Source organism: Sorex araneus, chromosome 1 (assembly GCF_027595985.1).
Source record: "Sorex araneus isolate mSorAra2 chromosome 1, mSorAra2.pri, whole genome shotgun sequence".
NCBI classification, from domain to species: domain Eukaryota; kingdom Metazoa; phylum Chordata; class Mammalia; order Eulipotyphla; family Soricidae; genus Sorex; species Sorex araneus.
The window spans coordinates 230,057,817-230,075,242 of record NC_073302.1 but is presented as its reverse complement, the minus strand read 5'-3'; the positions used below and the strand labels follow the sequence as shown (position 1 = coordinate 230,075,242).

Below are 17,426 nucleotides of genomic sequence, written 5' to 3'. Positions count from 1 at the left end.
AAAACAGGTTAAAAAATAATGACTTGGGCTAGAGTGATAGCACAGCGGGTAGGGCGTCTGCCTTGCACGCAGTCGACCCAGGTTTGATTCCCAGCATCCCATATGGTTCCCCTAGCACTGCCAGGAGTAGCCAGGAGTAATTCCTGAGTGCATGAGCCAGGAGTAACCCCTGAGCATTGCCGGATGAGACCCAAAAAGCAAAAAAAAAAAAAAAAAAAGACTTAATGGATATAATTCTATAATGCTTGTCCACAACTAAACTTGGGTCAGACTGATAGTAAAGCAGGCAGGGCACTTCTCTTCCACATGGCCCAGTTGGGTCTGATCCCAGGCACACCCTGTCCACCAAACCCTGTGAACGAGTAATTCCTAAGTGCAGGGCCAGGAGTAAGCTCTGAACATAGCCACATGTGCTCCCTCTGCCCAAAACCCCCCCAAATTAAAGAACTCAGTAAATTTACACACCTTCCTATTAGGCATTAGGAATTCATTGCTTGGGCCGGAGTGATAGCACAGGTTAGGGCTGAACGGGTTTGATCCCCAGCATCCTATACGGTCCCCCAAGCACTGCCAGAAGTAATCCCTGAGAGCATCGCCCAGTTTGACAACCCCCCCACCAAGGGAAATTCATTGCCATTTCTCATAAAAAAAAACAACAACACACATTTAATTAAGAATCTCTGCTAAATTAACATAAATGTCAGGTGTTTTATCTATTACATTTCATATTGGTTTTTCTTTTTCTTTCTTGGTTTTTTTTTTTTTTTGAGGGGGCACTTACCTAGTTATACTCAGAGCTTACTTCTTTCTTTGCACTCTCACTTCCTGGAGGTTCAGGGGGCCATATGAGGTAGTGGGAATAGGACGCATAATGACTGACTGCATGCAAGGAAAGAGCCTTCCCCACGTACTCTCTCCAGCCCCTACATTATATATATATACACACATATGTGTGTGTGTGTGCATAACTTTTTTTTTTTTTTTTTTTTGCTTTTTGATCACACCCAGCAATGCTCAGGCGTTACAACTGGCTCTGCAATCAGGAACTACTACTGACAATGTTCAGGGGACCAAACAGGATGACGGGGATCTAACTGGGTTGACTGCACGCAAGGCAAATACCACAGTACTATCGCTTCGGCCCTTTATACAAATGCTTTAAATAATCACTTTGCTAACATTAAATAATATTAGCCCTAGGAGAGCTACAAGACTAGGGAATTCTAAGGAAAAGCAAATACAATTACTTTAACGGGTCTAATTTTGCATTACCATTAAAAGCTTTAAGAAAACGTGGAGGGAGGGGGGCTGGAGCGAGCGAGCGATAGCACAGCCGGCAGGGCGTTTGCTTCCATGCTGCCAACCTGAGTTTGATTCCCAGCATCCCATATGGTCCAGTCCCTTGAGCACTGCCAGGACTAATACCTGAGTGCAGAGCCAGGAGTGACCCCTGTGCATCGCCAGGTGTGGCACCCCCCCCCCCTCCGCAAAAGGGAATGTGTAGAGAAGCAAGGGGAAGGATAGGACAGCAAGTAAGGCTTTGCATGATGCCAACCTGCGTTTGATCATGGAGATCCCAAATGTTAACTACTTGAATTCACAATTATAACTAGAGAAACTTTTATCAAAACACACCCATGGGGGTCACAGATTTACTACAGTGGGAAGGCACTTGCTTTGCATGTGGCTGACCCAGGTTTGATTCCTGGCAACTAATATGGTCTCTTGAGCTCAGCCAGGAGTATAACTAGTGAAACTTTTCTCAAAACACACCTAAAAGCGATAGCACAGCGGGTAGGGCATTTGCCTTGCACGCGGCCGACCCGGGTTCGATCCCCGGCATCCCATATGGTCCCCCAAGCACTGCCAGGAGTAATTCCTGAGTGCAAAAGCCAGGAGTAACCCCTGAGCATCGCTGGGTGTGACCCCAAAAAGCAAAAAAAAAAACACACCTAAAGGAGGGGGTGGAGTAATATCATAGCAGGGAGGGCATTTGCCTTGCACACGGCTGACCCGGGTTTGATTCCCAGCATCCCATGTTCCCCTGAGCACTGCCAGGAGTAATTCCTGAATGCATGAACCAGGAATAACCCCTGTGAATCGCTGGTTGTGACCTAAAAAGAAAAAAAAACCACAAAAACACACCCGTAAAGGGATCAGAGAGATAGTATAGAGAGATATCACTTGCCTTGCATGTGGCTGACCCAGGTTTGATTCCTGGCAGCTAATATGGTCTCTTGAGCTCAGCCAGGAGTGGTCCCAGAGCACAGCTGGGTGTGGATCCCACTCCCCTTGGCCCCCCAAGAAAAAAGGAAATAAAAAAGAAAATGACAACAACCACATAGGGGTTCAGAGAGATGGTACAGTGGGTAAGGCACTTCTAAGCAGTTGGGTCAAGTTTGATCCCTATTATCCCAAGAACCTCCAGCCCCTCCTCAAGAAAAAATATAAGGGGGACAGAGTTATAGTGTAGCAGACAGGGCATTTGTCTTACACACGGTCAAACCGGGTTCAATCCCTGGAACCCTATATGGTCCACTATAAGTGACCCTTAAGCACAGAGCAGAAGTAAGCGTTGAACCCTCCCAGGTATGGCCTAAAACCCACCACCCCCAAAAAGCAAGATGACACACCTGTATCAAAAGTAGATATTCATGAAAATCCTGCTTACAATTAAGACTAAAAATAACCTCAAGGTATAGGTGCTAAATTATAAATATAAAAAGATAACAGGTCTGAAAAAGAGAGAGAGAGAGAGAGAGACAGACAGAGAGAGAGAGAGACAGAGACAGAGACAGAGCGAGAGAGAGAGAGCTCAACACATTGGAGTACAAGCTTTACAAGCAGAAAAATTTGATTCAGTCCTTGATCTGAACTATGTGGTCCCTCTAAGGATCACAAGGATCTCTAAGGATCACAAGGATCAGGAGTAAGCCCCCCAAACACAGAGTTCAGAGTGGCTCCTAAGCACTGCTGGGTGTTGCCCCCCTACCACAAAGTATAACTGCAATTGAAATAAGTCAATATAACTAATGATTAAATATCAAGTCCCTCCTCCTATGCTAAGACCAAAAGTTTATGTTACCACCACTTCTACTCAATATTCTTATAGGAAAAATACAAACAAAATGGAATCTTTTGAGGTTAAACTATTTCTACAATAATTCTATGACTATTTTATGCTTCTCCCTATATTAGTATTTGCACTACTGATGCAAGAACAATGATGAGTTTTTCCACTTCTGGTAATGGAATCAAACTATACAAGTAAATAGAGTTTTCTTCACTTAAAATGAAATTGTGTGGAGGGGAGGGAAATGTGTTATTTTCACAAACTGCTGTTATTCCAAAACCAACCACTGAAAACAATTCTGAAACAACCACTTAAGAATTATCAGGGCTGGGGCTGGAGCTAATAGTACAGCAGGTAGGGTTTGCCTTGCACGTGGTCTACCCAGGTTTGATTTCTCCGCCCCTCTCGAGAGCCCGGCAAGCTACAGAGAGTATCCCGCCTGCACAGCGGAGCCTGGCAAGCTACCCATGGCATATTTGATATGCCAAAAACAGTAACAAGTCTCACAATGGAGACGTCACTGGTGCCCGCTGGAGCAAATTGATGAACGGAGCTATTAGAAAGAATACCAATCAAAACCAGCCAAATGTAGAGACTGGGAAGGTCTCAAATGCAGAGCTTCCTGGCACAAGTTCCCCAACTATGTTTAAAGAGTGTTTCACTTGTAGATATGATTAACAGAAAATCATTTATTGGGGCCAGAGGGATAGTACAATGGGTAGGGCGTTTGCTTTGCACGGGGAGGACCCGGGTTCAATCCCTGGCATCCTGTATGGTCCCCTAAGCACTGCCAGGAATAATTCCTGAGCAACACTCGGTGGGAGGAAAGAAGGGAGGGAGAAAGGAAGGAAGGAAGGAAATCATTCATTGCATGGAACTGAGCCCAATCTCCAGCCTTTCTACTCTCCTCTGTTGTTGGATTGGATCAAAACCCTAACATTTTTATGACATGGTTAGCTTCAGAAGAAGTTTCTTTACCTCTTTGCATAAATTCAAGTGTGATAAAAAAAAAAAACTTATACAATAGAAAAGCCACTTCTAATGTTTGGGAAAGTTCAAGGATTTAGTTTCTCTCCCCAGACCAAGGATAAAGGCCAGTTCACATTATTTATTATGCAAAAGGTATCCTTGATGAAACAACAATGAACACTTAATTTCAGTCTTTGATGAAAAGGGCCTAATAGGGACCAGAGGGACAGTACAACAGGGAGGGCGTTTCCATGTGGCCGATCTGGGTTTCATCCTTGGCATCCCATATGGTGCCCTGGCACTGCCAGGAGCAATTCTGAGTGAAGAGTGAGGAGTAATTCAAGAGCACAGCTGGGTGTGAAAAAAAAAAAAAAACAAAACCAGAAAAAGGCAGGCAGGCAGGCAGGCAGGCAGGCAGGCTGGCTGGCTTAATTCATGTATTCATGTAATGAAAAAGTAAGCACACATAAAATGACTTTAGCTTAATACCAAAAGACAATAGTTGTTTTAGGAAAGTGGGGAAGTAATTACTGAACTACAAGGTAGTCTTCAGAAACAACGACAAACTGGCTATTGAGGTATTTTCTTCAAAATAAATCAAATGCATTTGATATGTCAAGAAAACAAACGGGGCTGGCGCGACAGTACAGTGGATAGGGCATTTGCCTTGCGTGTGGCCAACTAGGGTTCGATCCCCAGCATCCCATATGGTCCCCCAGCACTGCCAGGAGTAATTCCTGAGTGCAGAGCCGGGGATAACCCCTGAGTATCGCTGGATGTGGCCCATTTCAAAAAAAAAAAAAGATGGGCAGTATTTGTTCCCAATGAGAGCTTTCAGATAAGAGATAGATTTCGGGACAGGAAAGTAGAGGAGGTAAGGCAGTGGCTTGGCATGAATGTATGATACTGGCAACCTTAGTCTGAACTCCCCACACAGTATGAGCTCAACCAGGGGTCTCCTCTGAACATAGAAACCTCACCGGCTTGGCTCCAAACCCAACAACAACAGGATAGCAGAATGCACACAGGAACAGAGACTTCAATCCCCAGTACCATCATGACCCCTCCTCCTAGCTCTGCTAGATATGACAACCGCCCCCCTCTCATCTCCGGCAAAATGCAATGTTAAAAAGTTTTAAATAAGGGGCCAGAGAGATAGTACAGCAGGTTGGGCGCTGCCTTGAATATACTCAACCTGGGTTCAATCCTTGGCACCATTCATGGTTCATCAAGCACCACCACGAGTGATCCGGTGATCACTGAAGAGAGAGTAAGCCCCAAGTACAGCCATGTATGGCCCAAAAGCAAAAAACAAAAAGAAAAATCAAAGTTTATATATTAAAAAAAAAAGGGGGGGGCGGCAGGAAGGAAAGAGTATAGTAGGTAGGGCACTTGACTTGCACATGGCTGACCCAGTTCAATCCCCAGTACCTCATATGGTTCCCTGAGTTCTGCCAAGAGTAATCCCTGACTGAACACAGCACCAGAGTAACCCCTAGTCACTGGCTACTGTGGCACAAGCACTAGGGATTAAAAAAATATATATATAGAAGGAGTTGTAGCAACAATACAGTGGGCAAGATGTTTGTATTGCACATAGCTGACCCAGACTCAATCCCTGGCAAGTCATATGGTTCCCTGAGCACTGTCAGGAGCAATCTTTGAGCCAGAACCAGGAATAAGCCCTGAGCACCACTGGGAATAGAAAAAAAAAAAAAAACACAAAAAAACCCCCACCACTAAACAAAAATATCTGAGATTTTGAGAGGAAACAGAAATCTGAAGTTACATGCACCATTCTACTCTGAAAATTTGCTCAAGTGTCAATATCAGGAAGATCTGCTAAACTCAAATGAATTAGTATTTTTCTAAACAACCAAAGCACAATGTTACCGGTTGGGCTTTCGCCTTTCACACAGCCAACCCGAGTTCGATTCCTCCGCCCCTCTCGGAATGCCCGGCAAGCTACCGAGAGTATCGAGTCCGAGAGGCAGAGCCTGGCAAGCTACCCGTGCGTACTGGATATGCCAAACACAGTAACAGTAAGTCTTTCAATGAGAGACTGCCAGCTCGAACAAATCGATGAGCAACGAGATGACAGTGACAGTGACTCAAATATCAATTACTTTAAAAGCATGAAAAAGGGGGCTGGAGTGATAGCACAGCGGGTAGGGTACTTGCCTTGCATGCGGCCGACCCGGGTTCAAATCCCAGGATCCCATATGGTCCCTTGAGCACCGTCAGGGATAATTCCTGAGTGCATGAGCCAGGAATGACGCCTGTGCATTACCAGGTGTGACCCAAAAATAATAAATAAATAAATAAATAAATAAATGAATAAAAGCATGAAAAAGTCATTATATGGTTTCAGATTTTGGAATTTAAAAAGCTTTAAGAAACTAACACGGGGCATTAGGCACTTGCCTTGCACAGCCTACTTGGGTTTGATCCCTAGCACTAATATAGTTCCCTGAGAACTCACCTTAACCAGGAGAAGCCCTGATCACTGAGGCAAGGAGTAACCACTGAGCACTGACAGTGTGGTTCAAACACAAAACAATCACAGAAAGAAAGAAAGAAAGAAAGAAAGAAAGAAAGAAAGAAAGAAAGAAAGAAAGAAAGAAAGAAAGAAAGAAAGAAAGAAAGAAAGAAAGAAAGAAAGAAAGAAAGAGAGAGAGAGAGAGAGAAAGAAAGAGAGAGAGAGAGAGGGAGGGAGGGAGGGAGGGAGAAAAAAACCCAACACCTACAATTAAAATAACACTTCCATCTATAACTATGTATCTATGTAAGGTCAGGTTGGTTTTTTGTTTTTTTTTTTAATTTTTGGGTCACACCTGGCGATGCACAGGGGTCACTCCTGGCTCTGCACTCAGGAATTACCCCTGGAGGTGCTCAGGGAACCACAGACCATGTGGGATGCTTATCATCCCCCCAGCACAAGAGTGATCCCCAAACAGAAGTCAGGAGTGATCCCTATGCACAGAAAAAAGATTAAGTGTTGAATACAGCTTATGTAGGTCCAAAACAAAACAAAGAATCAGTAAATAAATAAAATAAACATCGTTGGAGTTAGGGATGTGTGATTTAAGTTTCAGAACATATGCTGTATGAGTCCCTGGGGTTGATTCCCCAGAACTGCAATAAATTAAAAAACCAAAACATAACAACAAAAACACACTAGCAAAAATAGGTACATCTTCAATTGGCACTGGAGGTAAATTACATGAACAGAGCTTCAATTCTCAAAAATACAGACAAAATGAACTGGAGATTTATTTATTTATTTAATAATATAGGAGCACAAACTGGAGATTTTTATAAGTAAAAGAATTGTCCTAATATAAAAATTATGAGACCGAAGGTATTTCAGGTACAAACTATAGTAAAATAGCTATTTTATTTTAGGAAGGAAAAATAAGAGTCAGAAGTTTGGAAGAAAAATATTTAACATCACTTACTGCTTACCAGGACTATGATGAGTCGTAAATCCTCCATTCTGAAATTCATATCCTGCCACATTCATTCTACCAGGATTAAAAGGTCCTACAGCAGTCTTGCTCTGTGAAGTTAAAGATGGGGCGTATGTTTGCATATTAACACCAAAATTACTTGACTGAAGTCCTTTAGCGACATCTCCCAAGTTGGTTCTCTACAGTACTGTTATATGTGTAATCATTAAGTTCATATCTCGCCCAGCATTCAGAGCTTATACCTGTTTCTAAAGGTGGTAACATTAGTAATATGAAATTCAGAGTCGTTCTGCAGTGTAACACTATTACCCATTCCTGCATTTACCTTACTTCTTGAAAGACTGGTAGTAGAGAAATCCAAATCTTTGGTTTTGTTTTTAGTTTCGGGAAATCCCCATCCAACAAAACTGGAAGAAATCTTTTTATTCTCTCCATTTGTTTCTAAGTCCTCTTCATCATCAATGACTATTGTCTCAATTATATGACCCTTTTGAGAAGCCAAATCTCTTGAGGAAGGAAGGAATTTGGAGTAATTTCCTTGCAGTTTTTCATTTTTTGATAATACAAACTTTCTTGGATAAGTTACCGCTGGAGCAGTTGAAGGAGGGTGTATAGAGTCAATAAATACAACATCATCATCCTCATCATCTTCTATAGATGAATTTCTAGACCTATTAACCAGAGGACTAATTTGGTCACCAAATGAATTTCCTACATTCATGAGACTAGCTGCCATGGCTGTACTCCCCAATAAAACAGGAGTCTGTTCAGTCAATTCTAATCCTTCCACTGAACATTTATCCATGCCAAAGAACCTGTGAAACAAAATAAAGAATAATGTAATTATTTGATTTCATTACAGTGAAAAACCACAAATGAAATTTTAATTTTTCTCTTAAAGACAAAAACCTCTCCCTCCTCTATTCTGCTTTTCCTTTCCCATAAACCATTCCATGCTTACATCTTTAAACAGAAACAAAGTATCCAGTGGTACTTGCCCATACCTATCTTTCTTTGAAATAGAAAATAGTACAAAATTATGTCTGAACCAATACAATAACCAAGTTTTCAAATATAATCTCTACTCTTCATATACCTTCATCTATTAAAATGCCTCTTTTCTAGTCTCTCCATCCCTAGTCTTTTGTTTTCAAATTTTCTGCTTTCAACATTACTGTGATTAAATGTTTTTTGTCCTGTCCAGAAATCACCAAACATTATACTATGAATTTTTATTTATTTTTATTTTTGAATCACACCCAGCAATGCTCAGAGGATACTCAGGAATTACTCTTGACGGTGCTTGGGACTGTGTGGGATGCTGAGGAGAAACCCCAGGTCGGCCACAGGCAAGGCAAACGGTCTTGACTCTACTATTTTTCCAGTCCTATACTATATTTTTTAATACTATACATTTTAAATAGAAAATTCTGAACACATCTCATGATGAGGTGTAATTAGGTAAAGAGAAACTAAATTATTGGTTAAGACCAAAAAGAACTTCAGGGGGCTGGAGCGATAGTACAGAGGTTAGGGCATTTGCCTTGCACGCGGCCAACCTAGGTTCGATTCCCAGCATCCCATATGGTCTCTGCAGCACCACCGGGAGTAATTTCTGAGTGCAGAGTCAGGAGTAACCCCTGTGCATCGCTGGGGGTGACCCAAAAAGCAAAATAAATAAATTTTTAAAAATAAAAATAAACACCAAAAGTAATGTGGAGTTCATATCCAATTAAATCAGCTTACTCAAAAGCAGTACTCCTCCAAGAGCTAACTCTGAAAGATAGAAATATAGGTACACAGTCCTACTATACTAGTTCTGAAACAGACTACTTTGAGCAACATCTCACAGCTGTAATTTTCCTAAATATTGCTATATTTGCCTTTTTAAAAAGGGAGGCAAAATACATAAAATTTGCCATTTTAGTATTTTAAAATGTATACACAGTTCAGTGGCATAGTTTTTTGTCTTTATTTGTTGGAGGATGGGTGGGACCCACATATTCCAGGCATGTGCATTATCCCTGAGCCACAATCCTGGTCCTCAGTATTATATTTTTTTAAAGTCGTGTTTTTGTTTGCAGTGCTCAGGGTATTGAACCCAGGACCTCATCATGCAAGGCAAGGTTATACCACTAAAGCTCACACCAGCTAAAATATGCTTCTTAGTGTTGTGAAAATGTTGAATTCTTGTTATTACAACATGAATATAAATAATTTTTCTGACACCATATTCAATAAAAAAAATTACTGAAGAATTTAGTAGTCATTCAACAATTAAACATGTACAAATAGAAGTTACAAGTTAAAATTAATCATTTTAAAAACTAATGCAAAAGTGTCAAGTTTAGCAACATGATGCAAAAAAAAAAAACTGCTTATGGAATGGATATTCTTAAAAAAAAAAAAATTCTAGTTTTCTTATTTTGTTTTGCCATATCCAGTGATGCTCGGGGCTTACTCCAGGCTCTGCACACAGGAATTAGTCCTGGTAGTGCTGGGAATGGTAGAAATGGTAGGGATCGAGGGTATAGAACCTGGGTTGGCTAAGTGGAAGCAAACGTGGAAGCTATGTGGAAGCCAAGCACCTTACACACTGTACTATATCCCCAGACCCTAGAAGGAATTTTTGTTTGTTGTGAAACACCTAGAGATGCTCAGGTATCACTCCTGGCTGCACTAAGGAGCCACATGCAGTGCTGGGCATCGAAACAGTGTCTGCCACTTGCCAAGAGTATATTAAACTCTGTATTATCTCCTCGGCCCCTTCATCTGCTAACAAGTCATTTAAAATTTAAAGTAAAGTATTTAAAAGTACTAAATAACTGTTTCTACAGTTTCCTTTTTGGGCTGCCTATAAGATCTTTTAGGCTCTGAAAAGGATATAGATAGGATGTTAGGCTACAAAAGCTGTTAATTACAAATCAATTGTAAAACCCTTTTCATGGTACTTCTGTACATTTATAGTAAAATAATTAATCATAAAAATATTTATGTATTCCGCTGCCGAGATGTGACCCCGGGGGCCGCACGCGCGTGCGGCTCCTCCACAGCTGCACGAGCGTGAATCCAGACCCAGCTGAACCAACTTCAACATGGACTGCTCCTTGCAGATTGTCTCCAGCCAGAGAACTAAGCCGCGACCCCATGCCCGCCTAGGAGGGGAAAGGTATTTCTCTCTCTCGCCTGTCCTTTCCCGGGGATGAAGGGCGTGGGAAGCGCCATATTATGACGACCACAGATGGGGTTTACCAGGTTGCAATGATCTCGAAGAAATCTCCCTGGACTTAGTTGTTAAAGTACAGAAATACAAAACCGCAGTAGCGGCCGCACGACCTCATTTCTCTTCACAACAGGTCTGACTCTAATGGGGTGCTCCTAATAATATTGGTGAGGTTTGTCTTGAAATATTGAATGTAACCAAAGTAAATAGAAAGTAAAGAGAAATTTATCAGTTACAAGGGGGGGGGGAGAGTCGGGGGGGGGGGGGCGGGATGGGAGGTGTACTGTGGTGTTTTTTTTTTTTTTGTCTTCGGTGATGGGATATGGGCACTGGTGAAGGGATGGTTGTTTCAGCATTTTATGACTAAGACTTAAGCCTGAAAGCATTGTAATTTTCCACATGGTGATTCAATAAAATAAAATTAAAAAAAATATTTATGTATTTACACAAAATAATCAACCCCAAAGCTAGGTTCATATTTAGTGAGTATATAGTACAGGCATTCCCATTTAAAATTAAAAACAAAATAAAGTTGTAGGAACCAGGCAAGTAGTTCAGTGTTAGAGAACATGACTTATATGTGAAATATCCTGCATTTCATCCCTGTCAAGGTAAAACAACAAAAATCTATTAAAAAAATAATGAAAGTTTAGCGTTATACTGAATATACTAAAAAATAAGACAAAAAGAATCAGCTACTCTCAAGACAGCGAGAAATACTTTAGTGGCTAAGTAAAAAAATTTTGTCTAGAAACCAGTAGTCTATTACAGATTAAGTAATTAACCACCCAAAACTAAGTATATTACTTTCTAAACAATCCCTACTCCATACATAAGAAAGGGTTACTACCTTCATGGAGTCTGCTCTCAAGGAAAGAACAAAAGGAACATAAGTTTATAAGATGAGTAGCAGATTATTAACTCAGGGAACCTGAAATAGACAAACTAAAACAGGGATGGGAAAAGTTTGCTGTACACTGTGGAATCCTCAAAAAGCTTGGGAACCTGCAGCTCTCAGCAGTTCTCGTAGTAGTGGGTAGCTTAAGCAAGGGATAGATCCCAATACTCACATTGTTTTTTTTTAACATGATTTTCTCCACCTATGGCAAATGCTTTTGTTTATTAGTCTTTGCAGAGGATCCAAGAATTCTGCCCTGAGGTTTGCCAAGCTACAGTGAATGTGGCCTTTAACAGACATAAGGAATGTTCCCTTTCCACTCGATTCCAAGCAAGCTAGTTTCCAGGCTACTATCTTCCAGAGGCTGAAGACTCTTACCTAGAAGACTCCTCAAAAACATTCTTCTCTGTGGAACTTTTAGCCAGTATAAAGGAAAGGCCTAAAGACTCAGGGCTGGGTAGATACCGCAAATATCTAAAGTACACGCACTGCATGAATAAGTCCTTGCTTTGATTTCTGATATCCTCATGGTTCCCTGAGCACTGTAAGATGTGCATCCCCCCAGTCACCCACCAAAATGACTCAATTTCCCCATCACCGGTCAAAAATGAATTGTCCTATAATAAAGTTTTAGGTTGAAAGCTCACTTTCACGTGTCCAACCTGCCTTCCAGTATTAAATTCTTTCATTAAAAGATGTTTTATTGGGGGCTGGAGCAATAGCACAGCGGGTAGGGCATTTGCCTTGCACACGGCCGACCTGGGTTCGATTCCCAGCATCCCATATGGTCCCCTGAGCACCACCAGGGGTAATTCCTGAGTGCAGAGCCGGGTGTGACCCAAAAAGAAAAAAAAAAGTTTTATTGAATTATTGTGAAAGTCAAAGTTAAGAAGTTATTTATTAGTAATACAATGTTCCAACACCATTCCAGTATTCAATTCTTTTTTTTTCTTTCTGGGTCATTCATAGCTGGCAATGAGCAGGGGTTAGTATTCCCAGCTCTGCACTCAGGAATTATTCTTGGCGGTGCTTGGGGGACCATATGGGATATGGGGAATTGAACCCAAGTTGGCCGTGTGCAAGGCAAATGACCTATCTGCTCTGCTTATCAATCCAGGCCCCAGTATTCAATTCTTAATCAGGAATCAAGAATCGTGAGGGGGGGGGGAAGAAAAAAGAATCATGAAATACTCAAGGAAAACTCATAAGAATAAAGTTAGAAAGCATCAAGCTTATAGATTTTTCTCATAAGAATAAAGTTAAAGCATCAAGCTTATAGATTTTTCACAGAAACCATAAAATAGAGGTCAAGAGATAGTAGAAGGTTAAGGTGATAGCCCTGCATGTAGCTGTCCCGGGTTCCATCCCCAGCACTGCATAAGATTCCCCAAGTACTGCTGGTTGTGGTTCAATATATAGAAAAATAGTGAGACAGGAAAGAAAGTAAAGAGCAAATACAATGTAAAAACCAAAAACAGGGTCAGAAATCTAGATGATAAGAGATGAGTGAAAGCATTAAAAGCAAAAACATTAACATTTCAAATATAAAAAATGGAAGGCTGGGAAAATAGCTCAGAGGACCAGAATACATATTTCACATTTGGGAACAGTAGGTGATACAGTAAGGGAGCAAAATCCCTGTAAAGTTCCTGCAGATTCCATTAAGGTCCCATAAGAAGCATCATGACCCTTGAGCACTAAGCTGCTGAGCACTGCTAGGTGTACAAAAGACATAAAAAGATTTCCAAAAATTAAAAGTTAAGCACAAATGGAAACATAAAGCTAAAGACATCATCAGAAGCAGACACTATAAAAAAAAGGTACTAAAGCTAACATTAATGATGTATTTTTTTTAAATAAATTTACACTCCAAGCATTTAACATACTTTTAGTAGCTATGCTGAGTTTTGCTACTCAATCTTTATAACAATTTCAGAAAATTAGACATAATTTACATTTGTATATTTTTACACAATACACAGCATTTGACCCAATAGGTACATTTTATAAATGTTCCTAGTAAATATTCCTAGTAAATATTCCTTTATTTCTTGACCCTAATTTAGTTTGTCCTTACCAAAGTATGAGAACAGAAATCTGCACAATTAGACATTAAAATCTAGTTCTCTATACCATAGAACACCCAAAACTTACTTCCCACTACTTTCCTTTCCCTGTGAAGGCCCACAGTAGCTCCACAACCATAACCACATTTAATGATCTCACTAAAACATCACAGAATTGAAAAATGAATCTCCTCAGATAGCCTCAAAAACCTATCCAGCTGAAACTTCTAAGTTTTAATGAGAGCACTCTATACCAATTCTGTCCTAGGTCTTGAGTTAAATTACTTTCTTTTCCCCCTTTCTGGTTTTTGGGACAGACTCAAGGGTGCACTGGTTTACTCGTGGTGGCTCGGCAGTCAGAAATCACTCCTGCCGGTCTGGAGGACCATATAGGATGCTTCAGATTGAAACCAGAAGGGTGATGTGCCAGGTAAGTGTCCTACTGCTGTACTGTATCTCCAACCCCACGCTAAATTAACTTTAACCTGAGTACTTTATTGTATCAAAATAAATCACATCGATTATTTTTTGGTTATGAGAACAAGTACATGAACTTCAGAAGATCAGGGCAGTAAGGCTTAGAGCCTTGCATGAGGGGCCCTGGGTTAGAACCACTGCCACTGCACAGCAAAAAATTCCAAAAGGCAGATTATCTTTGTAAGAGGGAACCAACTGTCATTTTCAGTTAACTGGTTAATCTTAGACTCACTAATAGTGACAACATATTGTGTATGTTAGCAGGACTGTCATAAGTGCAAAAGTTTCTCACACATACTCTATCGAATACAAAAAATCAACTTTAAATGTAAGATTTCATTAATAATACTTCTCTTCAACGACACAAAATAACAATCCTTTGTAAAGAAAAAGAAATTAGGTGCAAAGTGTTTAAAAAGACCTTAGCGTGGGCCAAGTGGCTAGCTCGAGTGCAAGACCTCTGGGCCCGCGCCGGAAGCTGAGCACGGAGCAGGCCCCTTCCCCCGGCGCCGGCCCAAGTGGCCCAAAGTCAAAACCGAGTAAACTTTCAGACTCCCGGAGGGCTGTGGGGCGGCCCCGCCCAGCCGTGAGGGGAATTACCAGGTCGACCCAAGAAACTGCCCATAGAGCCTTCAACCCGTAACCCACCGCGCGCCACCCAGAGAAACCAGGCCCGACCTGGCACCAGGCACGGGCCCCCGGAGGGAACGTCGGCTCGACTCCGGCCCCCGCAGGCGCGGCAGAGCTGGGTGTCGCCAGCCCGCCAGGCAGAGAGGGAGGGGAGCGCGGCCGGCTTCCGGAGAAGTTTCTTGTGCCGGGAGGCGCCGGCCGGGAGCCCGCGCTCCGGGCACACAGCGAAGTGCGTGTCTCCGGGCCTGGCCGGTGCCCGCGGCGGGGCCGAACGGGGGGAAGCCTCTGGTCTGGGCCGCACGCTGCAGCGCGGCCCCACAGCGCTGCTCCCGACACAAGTCCCGGGTGGGACAGTCACGTCGCCGCCAGGCAGGGGACTGCCACATTCGCCCCAAACACTTGTCCCGGGCCCGAGAGCGGCTCCCAGTGCCGCACACAGGCCTCACGGCCGAAGAGCCGCCGCCCGTCCGCCATCGGGAACTCTCACAGAGGCGCCACGCTGCGCCCGCCCGCAGGGCAGCACCCGCGCCCGGGAAACTTGGGGGCCGCGGGGCACAGCGCCCGAGCCGACAGACCGGCAGCGGGGGGCGCCGCAGACAGGCCTCCCCTCCTGCCCCCCCGCACCACAGGAAAAGGCCCCGTGACCTCCCACCGCCCCGGCCCGAGCGGCCCCCGCCGCGTCCACCTCCCCCGGCCCGCCAAGCCCGGTTCCTCACCATCGCCGCCCCGCGGGGGATTAGGAGCCGCTCGCCGGGAAGCTCCGAGGCTGCCCTCACCCATCTCCGCCTCCGCCTCCTCCCGAGTCTACGCCGCTCCCAACCACCCCCACTCGCGGCGGCCCCGGCAGGAGGACAGCTCGGAGAAGCCTCACCTGGTCCCGGCTGCGGCTCCGCCGAACGAACCTCCGCTCCCCAGGCCCACCCCCCCCACCCCCACCTTCGGCCACACGCGCAACTCCGCTCGGCCGAGTCCCGGCCGGGTCCCGGCAGGAGGGCTGCCGCTGAGGAGGAGGAGGCGGAGGAGGCGGCGGCGGCGGCGGCACGGCAGAGTCTGGGCACGCCCCGCCCTCGCGCCCCCATAGGCGGGAGCGGAGGGCGGGCCCGAGAGCTCCGGGCACGTCCATTGGCTGCCTCGGCCTTCCTTCACGACCCCCCTCGAGGGGGTGGTCCGGGAGGCCGTCCGTCAGACACGGGCCACGCCCCCACGCTGCCGTTCCCCTCCCCACTCGGCTGGCCCCCGCCTCCCGCCCCGCCCCCACCCCAGGGCCCGTCAGGGTCAGGCCGCTCGAGGTGCGCTGCCCGCCGCGCTGGCTGCCGGCCTGCTCCCGGGGGTACTGGCTTCCTCGCGGGCCTGGCACGGCCCGTAGACGGCGGCCGCGGGCGCCGTCTCCCTCGGGCCCGGGCGGCTGGGGGCCGCCGGCGTCCCCCGAGTCCCCCTTCCTGGAGACGCCGGACCTCGAAGTGCATCCCCGGCCCGGAGCGTGAAGCCCCGCGGGGCGACCGGGGCGGCGGGGCCGCGTGGGACTGGGGCCTGGGTGCAGTGACTCCCCGAAGGGCCCGAGGGCCGCCTCGGGCGCGCCTCGTCTCGGGGGACGGGCCCCGCCGCCGTCATGGCTGCGGGAGGAGACGGCGTCCTCCATTTTGTGGGGGGCGCCGTAGAACTTGGGGCGGGTGCCACGGCGGCCCCCAGGGTGGGGACCGGCCCGGAACGCCCCCACCAGGCCCCCAGTGCGGCCGTGAGAGCGGCTCCGCTCCCGGCGTCCGGGCCAGAGGTGGGGGCGCCGCGGGGACCGAGCCGGACGCCGCCGCCGCTCCCATCCACCAAGATGGAGGCCGCGCGGGGGCCCCGGAGCTGGGCCTCGGCCTCCTGGCCCAACTGTCCCCGCCGTGTCCCGTGAGGGGCCCGGGGTCGCGGGACCGGGCGGGCCGCGGCGAGGGCGCCGGGAGGAGCGGGCGCGGCCGGCGTGCGCGGGAGCCGCCCGAGACGGCGCCTTTGTTCCCGCGACAGCGCGGCCCGCGGACGGCGGGGACGACGCCGGCACGTGTGGCGGGGCTCAGCCTGAGGTGGGCGCTCGCCTCTGCGCGGGGTTGGCCTGCCAGCAGGTGTCCGACTGGCTAGACTGTTCTGGCCTTGAGGTCCTCGTGGATGCGCGGACGGAGCCGCTGGAGCCCGCCTTGCCGGGGAAGTCGAAACTATGACAGACTAAGACTTGATACAAGTCGCAGCTCTTGTCAGGTTGATTAGAGTCCTGCTAGATCTTTTGCAGTTTCCACGGACATTCCTAGAGTTCAACAAGATGCCTTTAAAAAAAAAAAAAAAAACTTTGGCTTTAGGGCTGGAGAGATAACACAGCGGGTAGGGCGTTTGCCTTGCACGTGGCCGACCTGGGTTTGATTCCCACCATTCCCATATGGTTCTCTGAGCACCACCAGGGGTGATTCCTGAGTGCAGAACCAGGAGTGACCCCTTTGTATCGCCAGGTGTGACCCAAAAAGCAAAAAACAAACAAACAAAAAAACCAACTTTGGCTTTATTCTGCAGTTCTCAGGATCCTTCCTTGTTCCGGGGAAACATGCAGTGCTGAGCATGAAACCAGGGTCTGCTGTGTGCAAGGCAAGAG

At 45.8% G+C, this 17,426-nt stretch overlaps 1 protein-coding gene across 2 annotated transcripts in view; it reads right to left on the bottom strand.

The window, feature by feature from the left end:
• ZMYM5 (zinc finger MYM-type containing 5) overlaps nt 1-15,731 on the bottom strand; it is a 44,651-nt gene extending 28,920 nt beyond the window's left edge. Inside the window, exons 1-3 of one of the 2 annotated variants that reach the window (XM_055131428.1) lie at nt 15,678-15,731; nt 7,838-8,327; nt 7,508-7,601 (exon numbers count right to left, since the gene is read on the bottom strand). In XM_055131428.1, coding sequence (XP_054987403.1) covers nt 7,508-7,601; nt 7,838-8,317 — 574 coding nt within the window. In that variant the 5' untranslated portion in view covers nt 8,318-8,327; nt 15,678-15,731. Of the gene's footprint in view, nt 1-7,500; nt 7,602-7,837; nt 8,328-15,677 lie in introns of both variants that reach the window. The other variant, XM_055131439.1, reaches the window with a different exon arrangement.
• Between the last annotated feature and the right edge of the window lie 1,695 nt (nt 15,732-17,426).